At 63.0% G+C, this 18,709-nt stretch overlaps 2 protein-coding genes across 3 annotated transcripts; one reads left to right on the top strand and one right to left on the bottom strand.

The window, feature by feature from the left end:
- The first annotated feature begins 8,361 nt into the window (after positions 1-8,361).
- On the top strand, positions 8,362-12,938 carry LOC141924940 (rac GTPase-activating protein 1-like). Its single transcript, XM_074828272.1, has 16 exons — positions 8,362-8,446; positions 8,553-8,755; positions 8,841-8,977; positions 9,200-9,278; positions 9,492-9,545; positions 10,139-10,216; positions 10,516-10,636; positions 10,814-11,031; positions 11,249-11,410; positions 11,557-11,652; positions 11,725-11,926; positions 12,005-12,110; positions 12,269-12,401; positions 12,477-12,579; positions 12,694-12,811; positions 12,887-12,938. The coding sequence occupies exons 1-16, from the start codon at positions 8,362-8,364 to the stop codon at positions 12,936-12,938; spliced, it is 1,947 nt and encodes a 648-aa protein (XP_074684373.1).
- A 933-nt stretch (positions 12,939-13,871) lies between these two features.
- GMPPA (GDP-mannose pyrophosphorylase A) lies at positions 13,872-18,623 on the bottom strand. Of its 2 annotated transcripts, XM_074828925.1 has the most exons (12): positions 18,507-18,623; positions 18,338-18,435; positions 18,151-18,254; positions 17,577-17,769; positions 17,361-17,420; positions 17,082-17,212; positions 16,201-16,335; positions 15,933-16,030; positions 15,750-15,796; positions 15,560-15,652; positions 15,300-15,468; positions 13,872-15,209 (listed from the first exon to the last, which is right to left on the bottom strand). In XM_074828925.1, exons 1-12 carry the CDS (start codon positions 18,547-18,549, stop codon positions 15,109-15,111), a joined length of 1,272 nt encoding a protein of 423 aa, XP_074685026.1. In that variant the 5' UTR covers positions 18,550-18,623; the 3' UTR covers positions 13,872-15,108. The 2 variants fall into 2 exon arrangements, with proteins under 2 accessions (XP_074685026.1, XP_074685027.1); XM_074828926.1 differs by lacking the exon at positions 18,338-18,435 and having other exon boundaries at positions 18,507-18,593.
- Between the last annotated feature and the right edge of the window lie 86 nt (positions 18,624-18,709).

Genomic DNA, 18,709 nt, shown 5'->3' with positions numbered 1-18,709 from the left:
CCCCAGGGGCGTGGGGGAGCCCTCTGGGCTTCCTCCAGCCACATGCTGCAGCCTGGCTCTGCCTCTCCGCACTGAGCCGAAGGTGCTGGGGGAGGTTTGAGGAGTGGATGACCGGCACGGCGACGGGCAGGCAGGCTGGGCTGTGCAGCAGGCAGCATGCGCCAGTGCCGGGGCGGGACCAGCGTGGCGTGGTGCTGCCTGCACCCTGCCCCGAGTTGGAAACTGGCTGAGTGCTGAGACCACAGACGCACTTAGCGATCGCCGCATCCTGCAGGAACCGGAGCCAGAGGCTGAAACATCCTGGAAAGCTCAGGGCACTCTCACTGCTTGTCCCCCGGGTGTGCAGGCAATTAGCTGGAGTCCTGCTCACTTCCACCACCTCAGTGCACTTAGTGTGGGCTTCCCAAGGAGGGAGAGCTGGGCAAACTCCTCACATCCCTCTGCCAGGGCATGTAGGAGCCACCCATGCAGGGCTGCATGGCCCCAGGCTCAGGAGAGGTGCATGGCAAGTGTGTCTTGGGGGGCAACAGCTCTTTGGCCACCAGGATGTGGGGGGACCCTAAGATCTGCACTAGCCTTGCAGTAGCAGAGCTCTGAGACATTGGGCTGGCCAAGAAGCCAAGGTGCCAAGTGTCACTCTTGTGACAATTCCTGAACACTTGGGCTCAAGCACCTCCTCTGCGCCCCCAAAAGCTGCCAGGGGTCAGCTCCTGTGAGCACAGGGGGAGGGTGGGGGGTGGCAGGGCACTCGGGGGGCAGTGACACAAACCCCAGGGGTGCACTAGGTGCTGGTACCACCTGCATGCCACTGTGGGGATGCTGCCAGGCTCTCTGGCATGGCACTGCCTCGAGGCCAGGAGATCTGTCATGGTGCTGGGGCCGGCACAGCTCAGCATCCCTTGCCCTCGAGGTGTGCAGGAACAGGCAAAATCTTTTATGAAGCCAGCAATATAGCTGGGGAAAGCAGCTGCTTTTGAGCACATGTGCCCGAAAGCTCATCTCCCTTTCTGAACCGTCTCAGTCGGTCTAGTAAAAGATAGTGCCTTTCCCTACGGGGCCTGTCACACATGCACCCGGCTGGGCAGATCCTGCAGTGCTGTTTCACTGGCAGAGTGGTGACACAGAGAAGAGCCATGTCTGTGGGGCTGGGAAGGACAGGTCGAGATCAGGGAGGATGCCCAAACTTGGGAGAGGGGCTGCATTCCCCCCGCCTGCTCCCCACACTAGACGAAGGAAGCTCCTGGGAGGGAAGATGGGGAAATCAGAGAGGAGGATGCCCTGGGCACAGGGAGAGGGTGATGCCCAGGCCCGGTGGGGCTGGATGCAAGCAATAGGTCTGGGCTCTCCTCTGCGGATGCTCAGACCTGGCCCAACGGGGCCCCAGAGTGGAGCAAAAGGCACTGCAAGGCCCCGCGGTGTGTGCAGCCATGGGCTGGCGATGCTGGCCCTGCCCAGCTGCGCTCCCCTGGCCTGTGCTCCCCAGCACATCTCTAAATCCATTAGCTTTGCATAATTAGATTTTTCTCAATTACCAGATTATGATAATTAACAACTCATTTGCAGGAGGCAGTGCCTAATCCCGGCATTGTGCTTGGCTCGGTGCCAGCCTGGCTTGCAAGGCTGCCGGCGCTGGGGTGGCAGGCAGCAGAGCAAACACCGTCACGGGGGAGCCTTGCCGGGGGGCCAGGCAGCCTCAGGGATACTCCCAGGACCCCGCAAAAACTCTCCACCACTAGTGACCTAGACCTCCCCTGCACTGCCTGGCCAACACAGCCTGCCCAGAGGGTTTGATCCCCAAAACCGAGGATGAGAGCCCATGCAGGGACAGCATCTGCCGGCGAGGGGAGTCAGCAGGGTTTTAGAAGCAGCTCAGACACCCATGAAGCTCTGTAGAAAGCATCCTGCAACATCTCCTCCTGCAAGCAGCCACCAAGGGAAACCATGGGAGAGGTTAGCGTCGTGGGCTGGGCTAGCATGGCTGTGGTCATTAAGGGGCTTGTTAATGAACTTTCCTAGTCAATAATGTTGCCAGAGAAGGACAGGAGAGCAGGGAAGCTGGAGGCAGCCGCCAGTAAGGTACCAATCTTCATCATGGGAAGGCAGGGCAGTTCAGGCAATTACTGCCCATCAACAGAGCTTCATTCCTAGTAAAATAATAGAACAAATATTAAGAGAAAAATGCTTCTGAGGACCTCAAGGGCAGGGGAACGGGGAGCAATAAAGATGTGCTCAGAGCTCACACAGAATAAATCTGCCCAGTCCGACTTGATTGCCTTTTTTGGGTAAAATTGCTAAATGAATCGATGGAGAGGAGACAAGAGGTGTGATATATCAGGATTTTATTAAAGCATTTGATACAGCATCTCAGGGAATTAATTCCAGTTGGCGGGGACAGCCATTCTTTGCCTGGGCTGGGTGCAGTCAAGGAGGCGAGGGTGATGGGGCGTCCCCGGGGTACAAGAGGAACATGGTGGCATCCTGTGACACCGTTGTATGCAGTGCCAGTGGGGACAGCCCCTCTTCTCCCACCCCAGGTGAAAGTACAACAGCTCCTGTTCCGTGACCTAGCTCCCAGGCAGGCTGTGCTGGGAGCACCAGGGTTGCATCCAGATGAACTGGATGCAGCCCCATGCCCAGTCTGGGCAATGTCCGTAGCCAGCCCAGTGCCGGGGCCACCACTTCCACGTGCCTAGGGCTGTCCTGCAGCTTCAGGGCTCTTCTGCTCCTGCCATGGGCTCTGCCTGCAGAGCTCTGGCTGGGAAGCGGCATTGAGCGTGAACAGCAGTCATGCCCAGCCAGGCATGACTGGCTGGGATATCTCAAGCCATTCCCGTACATCTCTTTTGCACGTCACTTCTGATCTTCTGCCATGAGCATTTCCAGGCGGGGGATCTGGTCCTGCCTCTCTGCCCAGCATGGGCGGCAATTTCGGCTCATACAGGCAATAAATCAGCCTGCTTGCCCGGAGGTGGCTGCGCAGCCCCTGCTGCTTCAGCTCAAATTTCCCAGTCTCAAATTACCCCTGGCTGCCTGAGAGCCGGCTGGTTTTGTGCCGCTCATCCGAACTCCCCCAGCTCCATTTCTGTTGCCAGATTCTGCCAAAGGCCCTCAAGTGTCACTGTGCCCAGGAGCAACATCTCCTGGTGCCCAGTCCCCACGGGCAGCCCTGCCGGGGAGCAGACCTGTGCCAGTCCTGGCTGCTCAACGCCACGGGGAGCCAGATGAGCTTCGGCAAGGCGGCTTCGCTCAACCGCAACGGCATTTGCTCCTTGGCCACATCAGCACAGGGTCAGAGGTCCCAGGCCAAATTTCAGCACATTTTTCTCAGTGGGGGAGCAGCCCTCAGTGGGGTTTTTGCTGGAAACTAGCTGAAGCATTTCTCCTTGAAAACGTTTTCTCCTGATGGGGTTACTTTGATGCTCACACTGGGAGCACCACGTGCAGCAGTTACCCTCCCGGCTGGAGTCTCCTTTCCCCTCACCCAGGAGACCCTCTTGCCATCCCCTTCAGCCCCAACAGCCCCTTCCCCCGTCCACCAGTGCCAAGGAGCCGGGGGCTGGAGGTGCCGGAGGCGATGGCAGGCTCTCTCATGGAAACAGCCCTGCCACAGGGCAGTGAGTGAAGGAGTCCTGCTGCTGGCAGTGCCCACAAATTCACTGGGTCCCCAGGAGCTGCAAGATGCTGGGTGAAGATGGTGGAGAAGGGGCTCAAGGAAGCACAGCTCACCCGGGTACCTGGCCAGCCAAGCTGCTCAATAAGAAAGGCTCCAAATATCCGTGAGACCATTCAGACATCCCAAGTGGGTGTGATAAGCAAAGCACCAGTGGTTTGGGGGCTGAGCAGAGAGAGAAGACCTGTGTTTTTGAGGCATCAGCAGATCCCCCCTATGCCCCCCACTTTTGGGGTGACAGAGGAAGCTATTAAATGAGGCACATGTACAGTGGTCCCATCAGCAGCCCCTCCCCTTCTCTCTATATTTTCTCCCTGCAGCCTGGCCCCTTCCCACACCAGCCTCTTTCCAGCTCCTCGCGCTGGTGCTAATCCCCTAATCTGTGCAAAGCAATAATTTTCTGTGTGGCACAGCGGCTGGTTTGAGATCTGCATCCCTCCTCCTCCAAAAGCCAGCTCCCTTATCAGCAGCAGGTATCAGGTGAGCCAAGGCAACATCTACCTCCGATAAACCCATGTTTTATTTTGCCCTATTTCTGTTTATCTCCAAGCCCATAATTATCCCTCATCTTGCAGCATGTTGTGCTGCCTTGCGTGCTGAGGAGTGGAGGGGATGCCTGCTTTGCCGGGCAGCCCTGGACCACAGCCTCCTGCTGACAGGGTTCAGGGAGCTGGTGGGGTGATGCTTGAGGACGAATCCTGCCCACAATGCTGGCTGCCGAGCTGTCCCTCCTCTCTCCACACCCAGGCTGTGTTCCCTTTAATCTCACACAGCAGCAGAGATGGATTTTGTCCCTGTGAGCCAGATGTGTTGCACAGAGCATAAACACCCGCGACAGTTGTTGTGCTCCTCGGTGCGAAGGCATCAGATGTCTGCATTAAAACAAAGCTCTCCACTTAATTACTCAGGCTGATAATTCAGTGCGTGGAGGCGGCTCTGGCTGAGAGCAGAGGGCTGGATCACAGCTGGGACTGGAGAGCCTTGGAGTGCACATTAATCCCGGCTCTCGCAGCCCTGATTAACGGTGTTGGAAGCCTGCCCACCCTGCTCATTCTCAGGGGAAGGGTCCATCCCAGTACCCACTCAGTGACCCACCAGAGGGGCCCAGGCTGGTGCCCGAGGGGCTCTGCTGACCCCCCACCAGGCCACGGTGTCCCCTGCCCAGCATCTTCGGGGTGAGGTGGTCTAGGACATGGGGGACCATTGCTTGGAGGGTGCTGTGCTGTCCACTGCGTCTGGGGCCCAAGGGAGCTGCACACGGGATGGGGAGGGCAAAGCCCCAGGGTCACCCTGTGCAGGGACTCGCTGCCAGAGCACGGCTGGTGGGAGCTAGAGCCAGCCCTGTGGCCAGGCTCAGAGCAGGACCAGGCAGACCACCAAAGGCTTGCTCCTTGGGATCCAAGCTGCCTGCTCCTGCTAATCTGCATTTCTCCTTCCATGGAAGGAGAAAGCAAACACCTCCTGTAAATTTGCCTCGCTCCCCTCAGTCAGCACCATGGCCCAGGGCTTTTCGCAGGGGAGCCTCTCACTCAGGCATCGGGGCAGGCTTGTGCCCTCAGCCTGTGAGTGCCCACCCTGCTGGGCCAGTCTCCAGGATAGGATGCTCATGTGTGGGGCTGCTGCCTTGAACCCACCTCCCTCCAGCCTCCTCGCCCAGGCCCTACCCCCTTCCCTGGCTCCTCACCTCTCCCTATCCCTCCCTGACCCTGGTGACTGGGCATACCTGGATCTCTCCTGGCAGAGTCCCCATCCCCAGGCACTCCATGGGCTGGCGGTGCTGCAGATCTGCCTGTGGGGTCCTGTCTGTCCAGGGAGACTGACTTCCTCCTGCTCTGCTCCTGCCCTCTTATCTCTCCTCCCTGGGCTGCACGCCTCGCTCCGTGGCCTGGGCAACAGGGAGCAATAGACCCCATCCTGCCCGGGCTGAGTGCTCAGGCTGGTGCTGGGCACGAAGAGCAGCCAGGCCTGATGCAGGCAAGCAGGCAGCTGCGGGAAGCACCATCCCAGTGGGGCCCCAAGGGTTAAATTGTCATGTATTCAGGGCCACTCGCCGGCCAGGAATTACACTTTTATCGGCACGCGGTGCTGCCGCCGCTTGAATTGGGACTGGGAACTCTATTTCCGAGCTCACCCAAATTATTCTCGAAGAGATAAAGCGCGGTGCAGAGCAGCGCCGGCGCTTCATTAACATTCCCCAGCCCATTCAGCTTTAAACGAAGATTGCCTGCCTCGGAAAATGATAAAATTGAACATGTGAAGCAGGGCATTATGTTCCATCAGCCGATATTATTTCCCACGCAGGGGCCAAGCGGAGACACAAACAGCTATTTATGCAGCGCCTGGCCAAGCTGGGGTGGCTTGGGAGGGGGGTAGTAGGCAGGGGGGGCACAGGGTGAGTGGTGAGTTCCCCCCTCCCATCCCTGGGCATGAGGGGGGCTGCTTGCAGGCTGCCAGGGCTGCTTTGCCCTCCTGGGGGCTCCCGGGCTTGTGCCCAGGGTGCAGGGTGGGTCTGGAGACCACAGGCCTGCTCCATGCATCGGGTGAGGGAAGGGGTACACGGGGTCCCCCGTACCCATACCCACTGGCTGTGCCCTGCAAGGCTGCTGCCCTGTCCCAGGGGATGCGTGTCCCCTGCTAGGGCTGAACAAGGCAGGTGCTGGCTCCATGTGCAGGATGGGGTCCCACTTCTCAGGGCTGGCACGTGCTGGGGAGCACCCACAGCCGGGAAGCATGTGCCTCGCAGGCAGGGAGGGCTGAGCAGGCAGCAGAGGGCTGAGCAGGCAGCAAGGGCTGAGCAGGCAGCAGAGGGCTGAGCAGGCAGGGAGGGCTGAGCAGGCAGGGAGGGCTGAGCAGGCAGGGAGGGCTGAGCAGGCAGCAGAGGGCTGAGCAGGCAGCAGAGGGCTGAGCAGGCAGGGAGGGCTGAGCAGGCAGCAGAGGGCTGAGCAGGCAGCAAGGGCTGAGCAGGCAGCAGAGGGCTGAGCAGGCAGGGAGGGCTGAGCAGACAGGGAGGGCTGAGCAGGCAGCGAGGGCTGAGCAGGGAGGCCCCCAGGGCTGTGATTGGATTTTCCTTGGCCATGCTGAGCCTATTGATCCAGCAGTAATTAAAGTCGCTCCAAAACCTGACTCATATTCAACCTTGGGAGGAAGGAGCTTCTCTGAGAAACACCCTCTTCTCCCTGTACACGGGCACAGCATGGAGCTCAGCCCTGCCAGGGTGCTGCCAGCCTGTCCCAGCTCCCCGTGGGCTCTGTCCCCAGGGGGGACCCTGCCTTGGGAACTGCCTGGGGCCCAGGGCAGCAGCACCCCCTCAGGCAGCATCGCGGCCAGTGTCCCCAGCACCGCGCAGCCCCACAGTGACCCCGATGAGGTTCAGCCCTTGGGGTGGGGTCTGCGCTGCCTGGACCCTATAGCCCAGGATGAACCCAGGCTATTTTCTCACCAAGCACTTCAGACACATCCCTGGGATGTGGGGGTGCTCCCCCATGCCCCTTGCTTGTCACTGCCTGGGCCCCGTGTGGGACCAGCACGGGGAGAGGAGCCTGTTGAACCCACAGCCACCCCTGAGAGGTACCGGGGTGCCGGGGGGGGGACCTGCTGTCGCATGCCCACAGGGTGCAAAACCCCTTCTCCAGGTCAGAGGCAGCCAGGGAGGTGTGAAGGCAGGTGAGGGGGGGTGGGAGGGGAGATGTGTGTGTGTATGTGTGCAGGGGCTTGCACGCCCAGCCCTGCCGCCAGCCCCGCTGCTATTCCCGGTATTTGCAGCAGGTCGGGACAGGCACCGAGGAGGGGGAGCTGCCGTTCACCGGGCCCCCCCGCAACCCCGCCCGGCGCCCCGGCGGGAACGCAGGGCCACCAGGACCAGGAGGCTACGGCAGGGAGGGGGGCCCGGGAGCCCCTGGGCAGGGGACCCCGAGGGGCACAGCACCCCCCGCAGCGCCGGGCAGCGGCTGGGCTTTGCGGCGGGGAGGTGGCTCCATCTGCAGGACACGGCCCCGGCCGGGAGCCCCGGTGCTGGGGGTCCCCACCGCCCCAGGCAGCCGGGGGCCCCCGCCGCCCGCCGCTTTGCATGCGGGGCGCAGGGCTGGGGGGGCAGCGGACAAGGACCCCGGCTCTGCCGGCTCCTCCGGCTCCCCCCCACACCGCTCCCGGGAAGCGGGGCTGTGGGACGCGGTGCCGAGAGCCAGCCCCCTCCCGCACCCCTGCACCCCCCCAGTGCACCCCGCGCCCGGTGCTCCCGTCCGACGCCCCTGCACCCCCAGAACACCCCGCACCCACCGCGCCTGCACGCCTCAGGTGCTCTCATCAGGTACCCCCGGTGCCTGGGCAGCCCACCCCCAAAGGCGACACACCACCCCCCCCCCCCAGCACCCTCATCCTACCCCGGGCTCTTGCCCTGCACCCCAGGGCACCCTACGCCCAAGGCTCCCGGGAGGGCTCCCCCGCGCCGGGAGCCGTCGGGGCGGCGGGTCGGACCCCGGTGGCGGCGGGAGGCGGAGCCGGGACGGGCTCCACCCCGGCCCCCGGCCCACATAGGCCGGCCGGGAGGGCCCCTCGCCCCCGGAGCCTGCGCCGTCCCGGGGGCGCGCGGCGGATCCCGGCGGCCGGCGAAGAGCGTGGGGCGGGAGCTGTGGGGGGTCCCCGGGAGGGGTGGGAAGGAGCGGGGGGGTCCCGGCCCGTCGCAGGGCGGCGGGATGCTGCGGCAGCGCTACGGGTGGCTCCTGGCTCGGCTGGAGCAGGCGCTGCAGCTGCTGGAGCTCGGCGGCAGCGTGGAGGAAGGTGGGTGAGCACAGCCTGGACCCTCGGCTCTGCCCCCAGTGGGGGCTGGGGGAGCTGGGGGCTGGTCCCCCCATCCCGGCTGGCCACCCACTTGTGTTGCCCCCAGACTACATCCAGATCGCTCGGTGCTTCGAGGCGACACGCCAGAGATGCTGCCGCCTGGAGCAGGACGGGCGACGGGCCCAGGAGCAGCTGGCCCGTGTGGAAGCCGAGCGGGCGGCCTTGGAGGTGAAGCTCAAACACGCCCGGAACCAGGTGGAGGTGGAGATGAAGAAGCGGCACCGGGCAGAGGCTGAGCTGGAGAAGCAGGTCGTGGGGGCTGGCCACAGGGGCACCCCCTTGGGCTGGCTGCGGGGATCCCAGCCCGCTCACCACCACCCTGTTTCACTTGCAGGAGCGCAAACTTCAGCTGGTCTTCGAGTCCCTGATGCGGGAGCCGTGGGGCAGCAGGGTGCTGAGTGGGGAGCAGTGCTCTGTCCTCAGTGCCCTGGCCGGCCGGCGCCTCGGGGCGGCCCAGGCGCCGGGCAGGAGGTGAGCAGGGCTGGTGGTCCTTGTCCCAGCCCATGGGCAGCCCTGGACTCGGCTGTGCCCCTCTCCCCCTCACCTCTGCTGGGCTCGAGGGGCTGGGTGGGCACAAGGATGCTTGGGCTCTGCAGAGGTGCCAGCTCAGGGCTCTCAGGAGTGGCTGTACAAGTAGATGCTGGCTGGGGGGTGGGTTGCCCCAGCCGGGCTGACCCCCAGCTCGTTCCACAGGTCGTCTGCAGTGCATGAGTCCTGCCAGTCCCTCCTGTCCCACTCGGACATCAGCTATGACCGCACAGAGGATGATGTGGTAAGGCACGACCTGTTGCAAGTCCCAGGGTTCACCTTCTCTCCAGCAGTGATGGGGCAGGTTTTCCCCGCTCCTGCAGTGGGGCAGCCCCTTTGCATGGCCGTGTTTAGGGGCGGGATGCCCTGGGCTGCTGCCGGAGCTGGAGCATGGTTGCTGGGGGTGCCCCCAGCCCTGTGCAGTCCTGCCAACTCCAGCCTCTCCACTGCCTTTCAGGATGTTGATATGACGGTGGTGCGGACCCTGAAGCGCAAAGCCCAGGAGAGGCAGGTATGAGGGAAATGCTGGGAGGTGGCAGCTTGTGGGGGCTGGTCCTGAGGGGGGTCTATGCCCCTGCGTGGGTGAGGATCCCCCGGGTCTGCTCTGCTCTCCTGCACTGTGCCCCTGGGACCCTCTGCCCACACAGGTCGGCAGCCCAGGCTGGGGTGCTGGCCCTGGGCCACGCAGGGTTAGGGCGCCCAGATACTTCTCCATCCCATCACAGGAGGCTGCAAGGAGCCTGGCAGGGGGGTTAATTTATTGATGCTGGGCTGGGAACGTTGTCTCTCAGCAAACCTCCCGCGATCAATAGAAACTCCATTACCCTCCACCGTGGCCCAGCAGGTCTCCTCAATAATTCATCCCCACGTGCGGGCATCCCACACCCCGCTCCACTCACACCTCTGCATTGCAGGCCTGGCCTGGCCTCCCCTAGCCCCAGGGCTGGCTCCGACCCAGGTGGCGGGGCCTGAGTCCCTGTGGGTCCCCACAGTGCCCACCTTTTGTGGGGCTGAGACCACTTAGCTTGAGTGCTCTGGGGTGGGGGGTGCAGAGTCAGGAAGACTGTCCCTGCCTACCCTTTACCCCATCTTTTCTGTCCCCAGCGCGTGTCCCTGGCCCCTCAGATTGGCCCCGTGGTGGTGGCGAAGCGGCACCGTTCTTCCGTGGTACCCCACAATGCCGTGAGTAGGGACTGCAGCGCTCCCTGGGCAGGGATGGGGTGCATGGGCTGCCCCAGTGCCAGAAGGCAATGCTACAACCTTCAGTCCTCACACACCTGCGGGCCTGAGGGTGCTCTGGGGTCTGGAGGTGCTCAGCTGTCCCCTCTGGGTGCCTGTATCTCCCCATACCCATGGTGTCAGCATCCCTGGCTGTGCCCAACCGCAGGGATGGGGAGCAGGTGGAGCAGAGCTCATGGGGAGATGTTGGAGCACTGTGGGGCTGCAGCCAGGCACGTTCTCACTACCCCCAATCTCAGCAGGCGAGTGTCCCCCCTGTGCCCGCTGCTGCCGAGGCCCCAGGCCCTGCTGGCAGCCTTCTGCCCACTGCTCTGGTGCCACGACGCCGCTCTCGCCAGGGACATCGTGTCTCCATGCGTGCAGGTCATGGGAAGGGCTGAAGAGGGGGCTTGTGGGTGGTGTGAGACCAGCCTCGGGGTGCTGCTGTCCCAGGGGAGGGGGGGGGATCTGCTGGGGGATGCTTGCCCTCACCATGGGGGTACAGTGGTCATCTGGACATGCCAAATGCCACTGGAGATGGGAAGCTTCCCCACATCCCAGCCAGGAGCTGGGGTGATTTGCCTTTTGGGCCCCCTCCATTGCCTCCTCTCTCTGCAGAGCTGACCACAGTGTGGGGCACCAGCGATGATCTGGGCTGCCGTGCCCCGGGGCAGGAGAGCCACACTGAGGCTGGCTCCATGGGGCAGCCAGCACCAACCCCCTTCACCTCGCCTCCACAGGGCCTCCCACCACTCCAGCACCAGTTCACCTCCAAAACGGTGTGTGTCCCAACCTCTCTCCTTCTTCTTGGCTGCTATGGAGAAAGGAGCTGGGCAGGGGATCGGGTCTGGGGGGGCAAAGCTCTTCTCCATCCCCCCTCAGCCCAGCTCTGCCCAGGGGATGGATAGAGGCAGTGGAGGCTGGTTTGGGGGGGATGAAGGGGTGGTACTGGGTATCTGCAAGAAGGGGGTCCCTGACCCTGCTCCCCCTCTCCAGGTGATCCGCCCTGAGCCATGCGGTGCCTGCGGCTCCCGCATCCGCTTTGGGAAGGCTGCCATCAAGTGTCGCCAGTGCCAGCTGCTGCTGCACCCCAAGTGCCGGGAGCAGTGCCCCAGCCCCTGCACACCACGGCCTCGCCACCACGCCTGGCCCCGTGAGGTAAGGGGGGGGCACTGCGGTGCTTGGGGGCTGCTCCATGTCCCTGTGGGGCCACTGGGCTATCGGTCCTGGGATGCTGGGACTCTGCTCGCCCCGGCCGCAGGGCTGAGTGCGGGCACAGAGTGGGTCGATGTTGTCCTCCCCAGGGCGTGCTGGCTGACTTTGCTCCCCCCATGCCGCCCCTGGTGCCCGCGCTGGTGGTGCAGTGTGTGACCGAGGTGGAGAGACGAGGCTTGACAGAGGTAGGGGCCAGGGCGGTGGGGGTGGCGATGCCATGGTCCCTGTGGGGCTGAGCCCCTCTCCCTGTGCCCCAGACAGGGCTCTACCGGGTGCCGGGCACAGAGCAGCTGGTGCGGGAGTGGAAGCGGAGGCTGCTGCGGGCCGGGGGCACGCTCCCCGCCCTCGGCAGCGTGGCTGACATCCATGTGGTGTGTGGGGTGCTCAAGGACTTTCTGCGGGGGCTCAAGGAGCCGCTGGTCACCTTCAGCCTCCACCCTGCCTTCCTGCAGGCTGCTGGTGAGTGGGGGTCCTGCATTGGGGCACGGGGGGAAAGGGCTGCTCATCCCCTAACACTGCTCCCTGGTGCTGCCACAGACATCCCGGACGATGCTGCCTGCAGCACAGCCCTGCGCCACGTGGTGAGCAAGCTGCCCCCAGCCAACAGGGACACCCTGGCCTTCCTCATGCTGCACCTGCTCAGGTGAGGGGCTCATCCTGGCACAGGGTCCTATGGGTCTGTCCCCATGTCCCAGGTCTCTGTCCCTCGCCCTGGCTCTGTGCCTCAGAGCAGGGAAGCTGGGCTGAGGATGGGGGTGCCCTTGGCGGGGGGCAGCATGCTCACACCGTCCCACCTCCCAGGGTGTCGCACAGCCCTGACTGCAAGATGGATGTCCTCAACCTGTCCCGTGTGTTTGGTCCCACACTGGTGGGACACAGCTCGGCCAACCCCACGCCGCTCGCCATCATGGAGGACACGCCACGGCAGTGCAAGGTGAGGGGGTCCCTGAGGTGCGGGGTGTACCCCGGGTGTCGTGAGTATCCCCATCCTTCATCCCTCCCTGCCCAGGTGCTGGCTCGGCTCCTCTCGCTGCCACCTGACTTCTGGAGAGGCTTCCTGGGGACAGAGCAGGAGAACTTGGTGCCAATGCCAGCCCCGGGGGGTGAACACGGTGAGGCACAGGAGCCCTGGTCCCCTCCCTGCCCTTACCCCGTGGCTGCTGACGGGTCCTGGGTGCCTGCAGCTGGGCTGGGGTGTGATAGGCGTCCCCCACTCTGTCCTGCAGAGCCACTCTTCCGCCCCATCACCTCCCTGGAGCCCAAGCCGGGCCAGCTGAGCCCAGCTGGCACCTGCTGCCTCCCCAGCACCCTGCGGAGCTGCGTGGGCACAGCCACCCGGCCCCTGTGAGTGCTGCCGGGTGTGGGTGGGGGGCCCAGGGGAGCTCGCTTTGCACCCCTGACTCATCTCTCCCCATGCAGGCAGGGGCCAGCCCCGAGGAATGTGGGCCGGTTCTTCCCTTCTCCCGTGTAGCCTGTGGCAGCGGGTCCCCGGGGACATGGAGCTGGCACCAGAGGAGCAAAGCCTGCGGGACCAGGCAGCTGCCCGTGGGCTGGTGGTGCCCAGCTCCAAGCCCTGCTCTGCTTCCCTGGGGACTGGGGAGCAGGGCTGGCTCTGCCCAGCTGTAGGGGTGGAGACACAGTCCCAGCGCTGTACTTAAGGCCTGGTTTGTATTAAATTTTTTGCAGCAAAACAAGGTTGGCTGTGGCTGCTGTTTGTCCCTCCCTGCTGCTGCCAGGGTGCCAGGGTTTGGGGCTGACTGGCATGATAGAGCCTGGCTGAGTGGCAGACAAGACCTGTACTGACAGCAAGGGTGAGCTGTGCTCCCCAAAACCCCTGCGTTTGCTGGGGAGGGGAGGGCAGGCAGAGCCCTCCTCTCCCTGCCCTGGAGCCCAGGATGCGGGAGGCCCCTCTTTCAGCCCAGATGTTGGCCTCAAGTAATCAGAGCTGCTGCTGCTGCTCAGGGCAGGACAAGCTTATTAAAGCGTTTCCAGACTTCCTGGCACCTCAGCGGAGGCCCCTTTAACTCCTTCCTCCCCTCCAGCCCCGGAGCTGGAGCTGCAAAGCCCAAGCAGGGCTGGGATGCACAGCTCTCTCCTGCCAAGAGGGGGAAGCAGGATGAAGCTGTAATGGCACAAGAGCCCAGGAAGGGCTTGTCCCCCAGATAACTCTACACAAGGGACAGCCACTACCAGGGGAGCTTAGGCAAAGGGGCATTACACAACAGGGCTGAGAACTGCCCTAGGGCCACGTCCAGCAGCCAAGAAACCTTTGTCCATACTAAAAGCCAGGCCAGATGTGGGACATACGAGAAAATTCATGTACAATCCTGCAAGCAAGTACTCTGGCTCAGTTTCCCCCAGCACAGGGTGTTTGCCAGTCGGCAAGGAAATTAGCACATCCAAGGCAGAGGCAAAACTGAAGTAGTTTAATGTGCTTAAAGCCAAGGAACAGCTAATCCCCGCCCAGGACCACAGGAGAACTGGCACAGGAAGGCACAGGGCTGGGAGCAAGGATTTGCTGCAAATCCATCGAGCTGGGGTGGTACTGGATGGATGGAGAATCCCTAATGCAGTGCCTTGCTTGAAGGTAAGAGGTGTGATGGGGCCCTCAGTGGAGTGCAGGGCTTTAGCAGAGAGCTCCAAAACCAGAGGCAAAGATGGTGAGGTAAGTGGATAAAGGGCAATGTTGGTTACCATAGAACAGACTGTGCCAGGATCAGCAGGGAGCTGCCTTCAATAAAAATGTTTTGTTTTGAGACAATGAGGCAGTAGATCTCTGCCACCTGCATGCAAGTTGATTGCTCTGGTGCCCTGGGGATGTGGCTGGTGAGAGGGGAAGACATGCAGTGAGCCCCTCCAAGCTGCACCCATGTTGGTGCAGAGGAGGCTGTTGTCCCACCGGGGTGGCAGGGGCCCGCTGCCATCATCCTGAGCCCTGCCTAGGCAGCCTGTGCAGGTCTCAGCCTGACAGGAGCAGGCTCGGCAGGGCTGACAGCTCTCCTGGCTCATACTGAGCTTTTGCAGCTCCCTCCAGGGCCAGCAGCCTGCCTGTCCGACCCAGCCCTGTGTGCCAGTGCCCTTAGGACAGCCCGGTGCTGTTGCAATCCCACTGCTGGAACTGGGATCCTCACAACCAGCTGCTGCTGCAGGACAGGCAGATTCAAAGCTCCCTGGTCTCTGAGATGGGCCAAGACCTTCCAGGGTCTTGCAGACAGCAACTGATGCAGGGAGAGCCTGGTGAGGGGCGGCAAGATGGTGCTGGTAGTGCCCTTTGTTGGAGAAAGACCCAAAGCTGGACCCAAGATGCTGCAGGCAGCAAGTGCTCCCTCAACAGCCTCAGCCCAGGGCTCCCTGCACAGGCGTGCAGCCTAGTGCCAGGGCCACATGCTGTTCCTGAAGCCTTCACCCCGTCCCAGGGCTGGTCCCTGGGCTGCAAGAGAAGCAGCATGCGAGGCTGATGCTCACCAGCTTTAATCTCTGGAATAGGAGTCAGGCACTTGCAGGGCTCCTGGCCTGCACCTTACCCCCTGGGGGTGCTGGGAACCTCCCAGGAGATGAAGTCTCAGCACAGGCTCTTGCTGTGGGGCACAGCAGGGAGTGGGTGGCTGGTGCTGGGCCCCCCAACCCAGCGAGCCACTGACTCACAGGATAATCTGGTTTTTGTAGCTGCGGCTCAGCTCCTTGTGAGGAAGGACGATGGAGTTGAGAATAACTACCTCAGCTGGGATAGTGACGCTGCAGCCTGTGGGGAGAGCACAAGGGGGTTCGCAAGAAGGGAGAGAGTCTGCCCCACTGGCAGGGCTGCAGTGGCTGGGGGGGAGCTGGGACATACCCAGGATTGTGATGGATGGCGTGAGGCGCCCGTCCCGGAAAAGGGTCTCACTGTCGATCTTGGCATAGGGATCGTTGGGGTTGGGGTCACTGGGCGTTCCTTCAACCCGGGCCCAGCGCCCGATGGTGCTGTCCCAGCCCACGATGGTATTGAGGACACAGGTGTGGTCCTGGGGCCAAGGAGAGGGCAGTGAAAGGTGCTGCTGCCTCCTTGCAAGGGGTAGGAGTTGACAGCCACACCTCCAGGCAAGCCTTACTTACATGGAGTGAGGCGCCGTGCAGGACGATGGACTCTCGCACGCGCACACCAGCTCCCACCGTCACCCCCTCCCCAATGGAGACGTTGGGGCCCAGCTGTGAGGATAGAGGGAGGTGATGAGGTCGAGGGCAACAGCACCCTCAACACCCCCAAGCATCACCCTGCCGCAGGGCCCCCTGGGCCCACACTCACCACTGCCGTGCTGTCGATGGAGGCCGTGGGGTGGATGTACACATTCCCTGCAACACAAGGCAGCTGCGTCAGGGGAGGCAGCTCACAGGAGCACCTGCCTCTCGGATCAGGGGAGGTCCTGCCTGTGGGTCCCACCGCCTCCCCAGGCAGCCCCCAAGGTGGGGAGGGGTGGCAAAGAGGTACCTCGGATGATAGGGCCTCCAGGTTTGTTCTGGGCCAGCCTCTCGGGGTGGCTTTTGCTGTACTGGTTCAGGTAAAGGCGGCTGGCGTAGATAGCAGAGCTGGGGGAGGAAAAGCAAGACTGTCACTGCCTCTTTGGCACTACCAGGACAGAGAAGGGTCCGAATTCAGCAACCCCACCCCCAGGGCCCTGCCTGGGCACATTCCTCTCCCATCCCCGGTACAGATTGCTTGATGCTCCTGCTGCACCAGCTCTAGCCCCAGCCCTTACCCTGCTGACTTGATCTGGCTCCAGAAGCCATCAGTTTTGTAGACGTAGAGTTTGCCGCTCCCAGCCAGCGCCGTGAAAACATCCTGCTCTAGCCGGATCACTTCTGCACGCTGCCAGCCATTGGAACTCTCCTCTCTGCAAGTGAGAGGCCCATTAGACACCCACCCAAGTCACAGTCTCAGCCAGGGATCTCAGCAGCTACCCTCCTCAAATCCAGGGGCTCCGGCGACCCTAGGCTCCTACCTTGCCATGCACTTCTCCCCAAAGGTGGGGATAGCCCCAGCTGTCAGGCTAGGCCTGCCCAGCCCCACCGAGCCCCAGCGCAGCAGAGGGATGGGGCTCTGCCAGCTGAAATAAGCTCTGAGCCAGAAGTTGATGGTACAAGAGCCCCACCCAGTCCAGGTGGGTATATGAGTGACACAGCCCTGTACAGCTGGATTTTTGCTTGGGTAGTGGCAGAGATGTCAGGTGACAGGCTGGCTGGTGCAAAGAGCTGGAGGGGGGAGCAGAGCATTCCCAGGTGATGGGCTTGCTCAGCCCCTTGTCCCGAGCTGAATGAGGATGGGTTGGGAGGAGAGGACGGGAGAGGGGGAGTCTCAAGCTGGCCAGGAGGGGAGCAGAGGAAAGAGCAGCCTTGCAGAGTGGCCTGGAGCAGGGAGGAAAGCATGCGTTACTGCCAGGGACGATCCAGACCAGAGAGCAGCCAGTGCAGACACAGAGGGAGACTTACCCAAGGTAAGGACAGCTGGTGCAGGACCAGGAAACAAGTGAGTGATGGCAGAGGAGGAGAGAAGATAGAGAAAGAATGGAGGATGAGCGTGCCGCTGCAGCCTTGGGAAGCAGTGGGGTGGGAGGGACGTGGGGCAGAGAGAGGCACTCACAGCACTAGCTCCTGCTGGTTCCTCTGGAAGACCTCACCGATGTGCTGGAAGATGGCAGGTGTGAACAGGTAGATGCCACAGTTAATGATCTCACTGACAAAGGTGCTGGGCTTCTCCACGTAGTGCTGGACCTGGAGGCGAAGGAAGAGACGCGAGTCCCGAGGTGCAGCCCCCACACCCGGCGTCACACCCTCTGTGGCAGGCTGGCAACACGCGCCCACACGGACAGTGCAGCACCTGCTGCCCACACTGCTCCCAGCTCCCTGAGGCCCTCAATACCTCCTGTGTGTCTGCGTTTGCCACGATACAGCCGTAATTCAGCGCCTGCGTCCTGTTGGCCTGCGGAACAAGGATGTGTTAGCAATGGTGGAGCAGCAGAGCAGACGAGATCTGGAGCTCACACCCAGGGACCCATCCACCACTGGAGCCACTGGCTTCTCGACAAGCCCACGGCAGAGCACCACTGCTCCTCTGCTCCCCAGCACTGCCACTCACTGTGGTACCCAGAATGACAAAGCTGTGCGCATCCCCGTGCTGCTGCCGAAACTCCAGCATCTCCTGCAAGGGGAACTCTGAGCACACGTCCGCATTGAGGACAAAGAAGGCCTCAGCACCACCTGACAGGATCTGGTCTCGGAAGTGATAGATGCCACCACCCGTGCCCAGCGCCGCATACTCCTGGAGGTACCTGTGAGCCAAGCAGGGAAAAGCGAGGGCTTAGAGAAGGGGGTGTCTGCTGACACCAACCAGCAGCAGGGCAGGGATGGACGGGCAGGGGCTGGAGAGACATAATCCTGCCATACAGCGACAGGACTCACATAGATGTTTGGCAGAGGGGTGGAAAGCTATGGCAGCTCAGAGCTGTGCTGGAGAGGCATCTTTGGAGCAGGAACTAGCCAAGGCAGGGCCCAGGGCAAGGGAAATTTGGCAGAGCTAACGCTGGAGGCCATGGTGGGACAGGGCCAGCCCAGGTGCTGGCTGGGGGCTGCCAGCCCAGTGGAGGCAGGTGAGGGGCTGAGCCAAACTGTGCCGCCGAGGGTACCCCAGGGGTGCAAGAGTTCCTGCCCACCTGATGGGGATCTTGAACTCCTGCTGCGCCGACACCAGGAAGCGGCTGAGGGCCTCGTGGGGCTGGTAGAAGCCCATCAGCAGGATCTCCTTCACGCCGGGCACCTGGGGGGGGATGGAGGGAGGGGGCAGAGTGGGGAGGGTGGCCCTGGCCCGGCCGCGGCCCCCCAGCCCCGGCCCCCCAGTACCTTGGCGCAGGCCTCGATGTGGTGCTGCACCATGGGCACCCCGGCCACGGGGAAGAGCGGCTTGGGCACCTCGAAGGACAGCGGCCGGAACCGGGTCCCTGCGGAGCAGAGCGGGGGGTCGGCGGGGCCTGGCGCCGGCGGGACGCCCGGCGGGGCGCGGCGCACTTACCCTTCTGCGGGCCCCCGATGAGGATCACCGCCTTCAGCGGCATGGCGGCTCCGCTCCGCTCCGCTCCGCTCCGGCGGCCCCCGCAGCCCGGCCCGGGCCCGCCGCCGCTTCCGCACACGTGGCCGGGACACGTCAGCGCGCCGGGCGGCTCGTCCCCTCCCCGCGGCACCCGCCGGGCGGCGCTGCCGGGCCCGACCCAACCG

Source organism: Strix aluco, chromosome 6 (genome assembly GCF_031877795.1).
Source record: "Strix aluco isolate bStrAlu1 chromosome 6, bStrAlu1.hap1, whole genome shotgun sequence".
Classification (NCBI taxonomy): Eukaryota; Metazoa; Chordata; class Aves; order Strigiformes; family Strigidae; genus Strix; species Strix aluco.
The sequence above is the reverse complement of the archived record's forward strand: the minus strand, read 5'-3'. Positions and strand labels throughout refer to the sequence as shown.

Bases quoted from the DNA above. Each gene is read 5' to 3' on its own strand.
- GMPPA (XM_074828925.1), bottom strand. From the start codon at position 18,549: ATGCCGCTGAAGGCGGTGATCCTCATCGGGGGCCCGCAGAAGG. The intron at 16,336-17,081 runs GTGAGTGCCTCT...TCTCACTTGCAG, and splicing joins AACCAGCAGGAGCTAGTGCT to AGAGGAGAGTTCCAATGGCT. The intron at 15,797-15,932 runs GTACCTCTTTGC...CTTGTGTTGCAG, and splicing joins TGGAGGCCCTATCATCCGAG to GGAATGTGTACATCCACCCC.
- LOC141924940 (XM_074828272.1), top strand. From the start codon at position 8,362: ATGCTGCGGCAGCGCTACGGGTGGCTCCTGGCTCGGCTGGAGCAGGCG. The intron at 8,756-8,840 runs GTCGTGGGGGCT...TTTCACTTGCAG, and splicing joins AGGCTGAGCTGGAGAAGCAG to GAGCGCAAACTTCAGCTGGT. The intron at 11,927-12,004 runs GTGAGTGGGGGT...GTGCTGCCACAG, and splicing joins TGCCTTCCTGCAGGCTGCTG to ACATCCCGGACGATGCTGCC.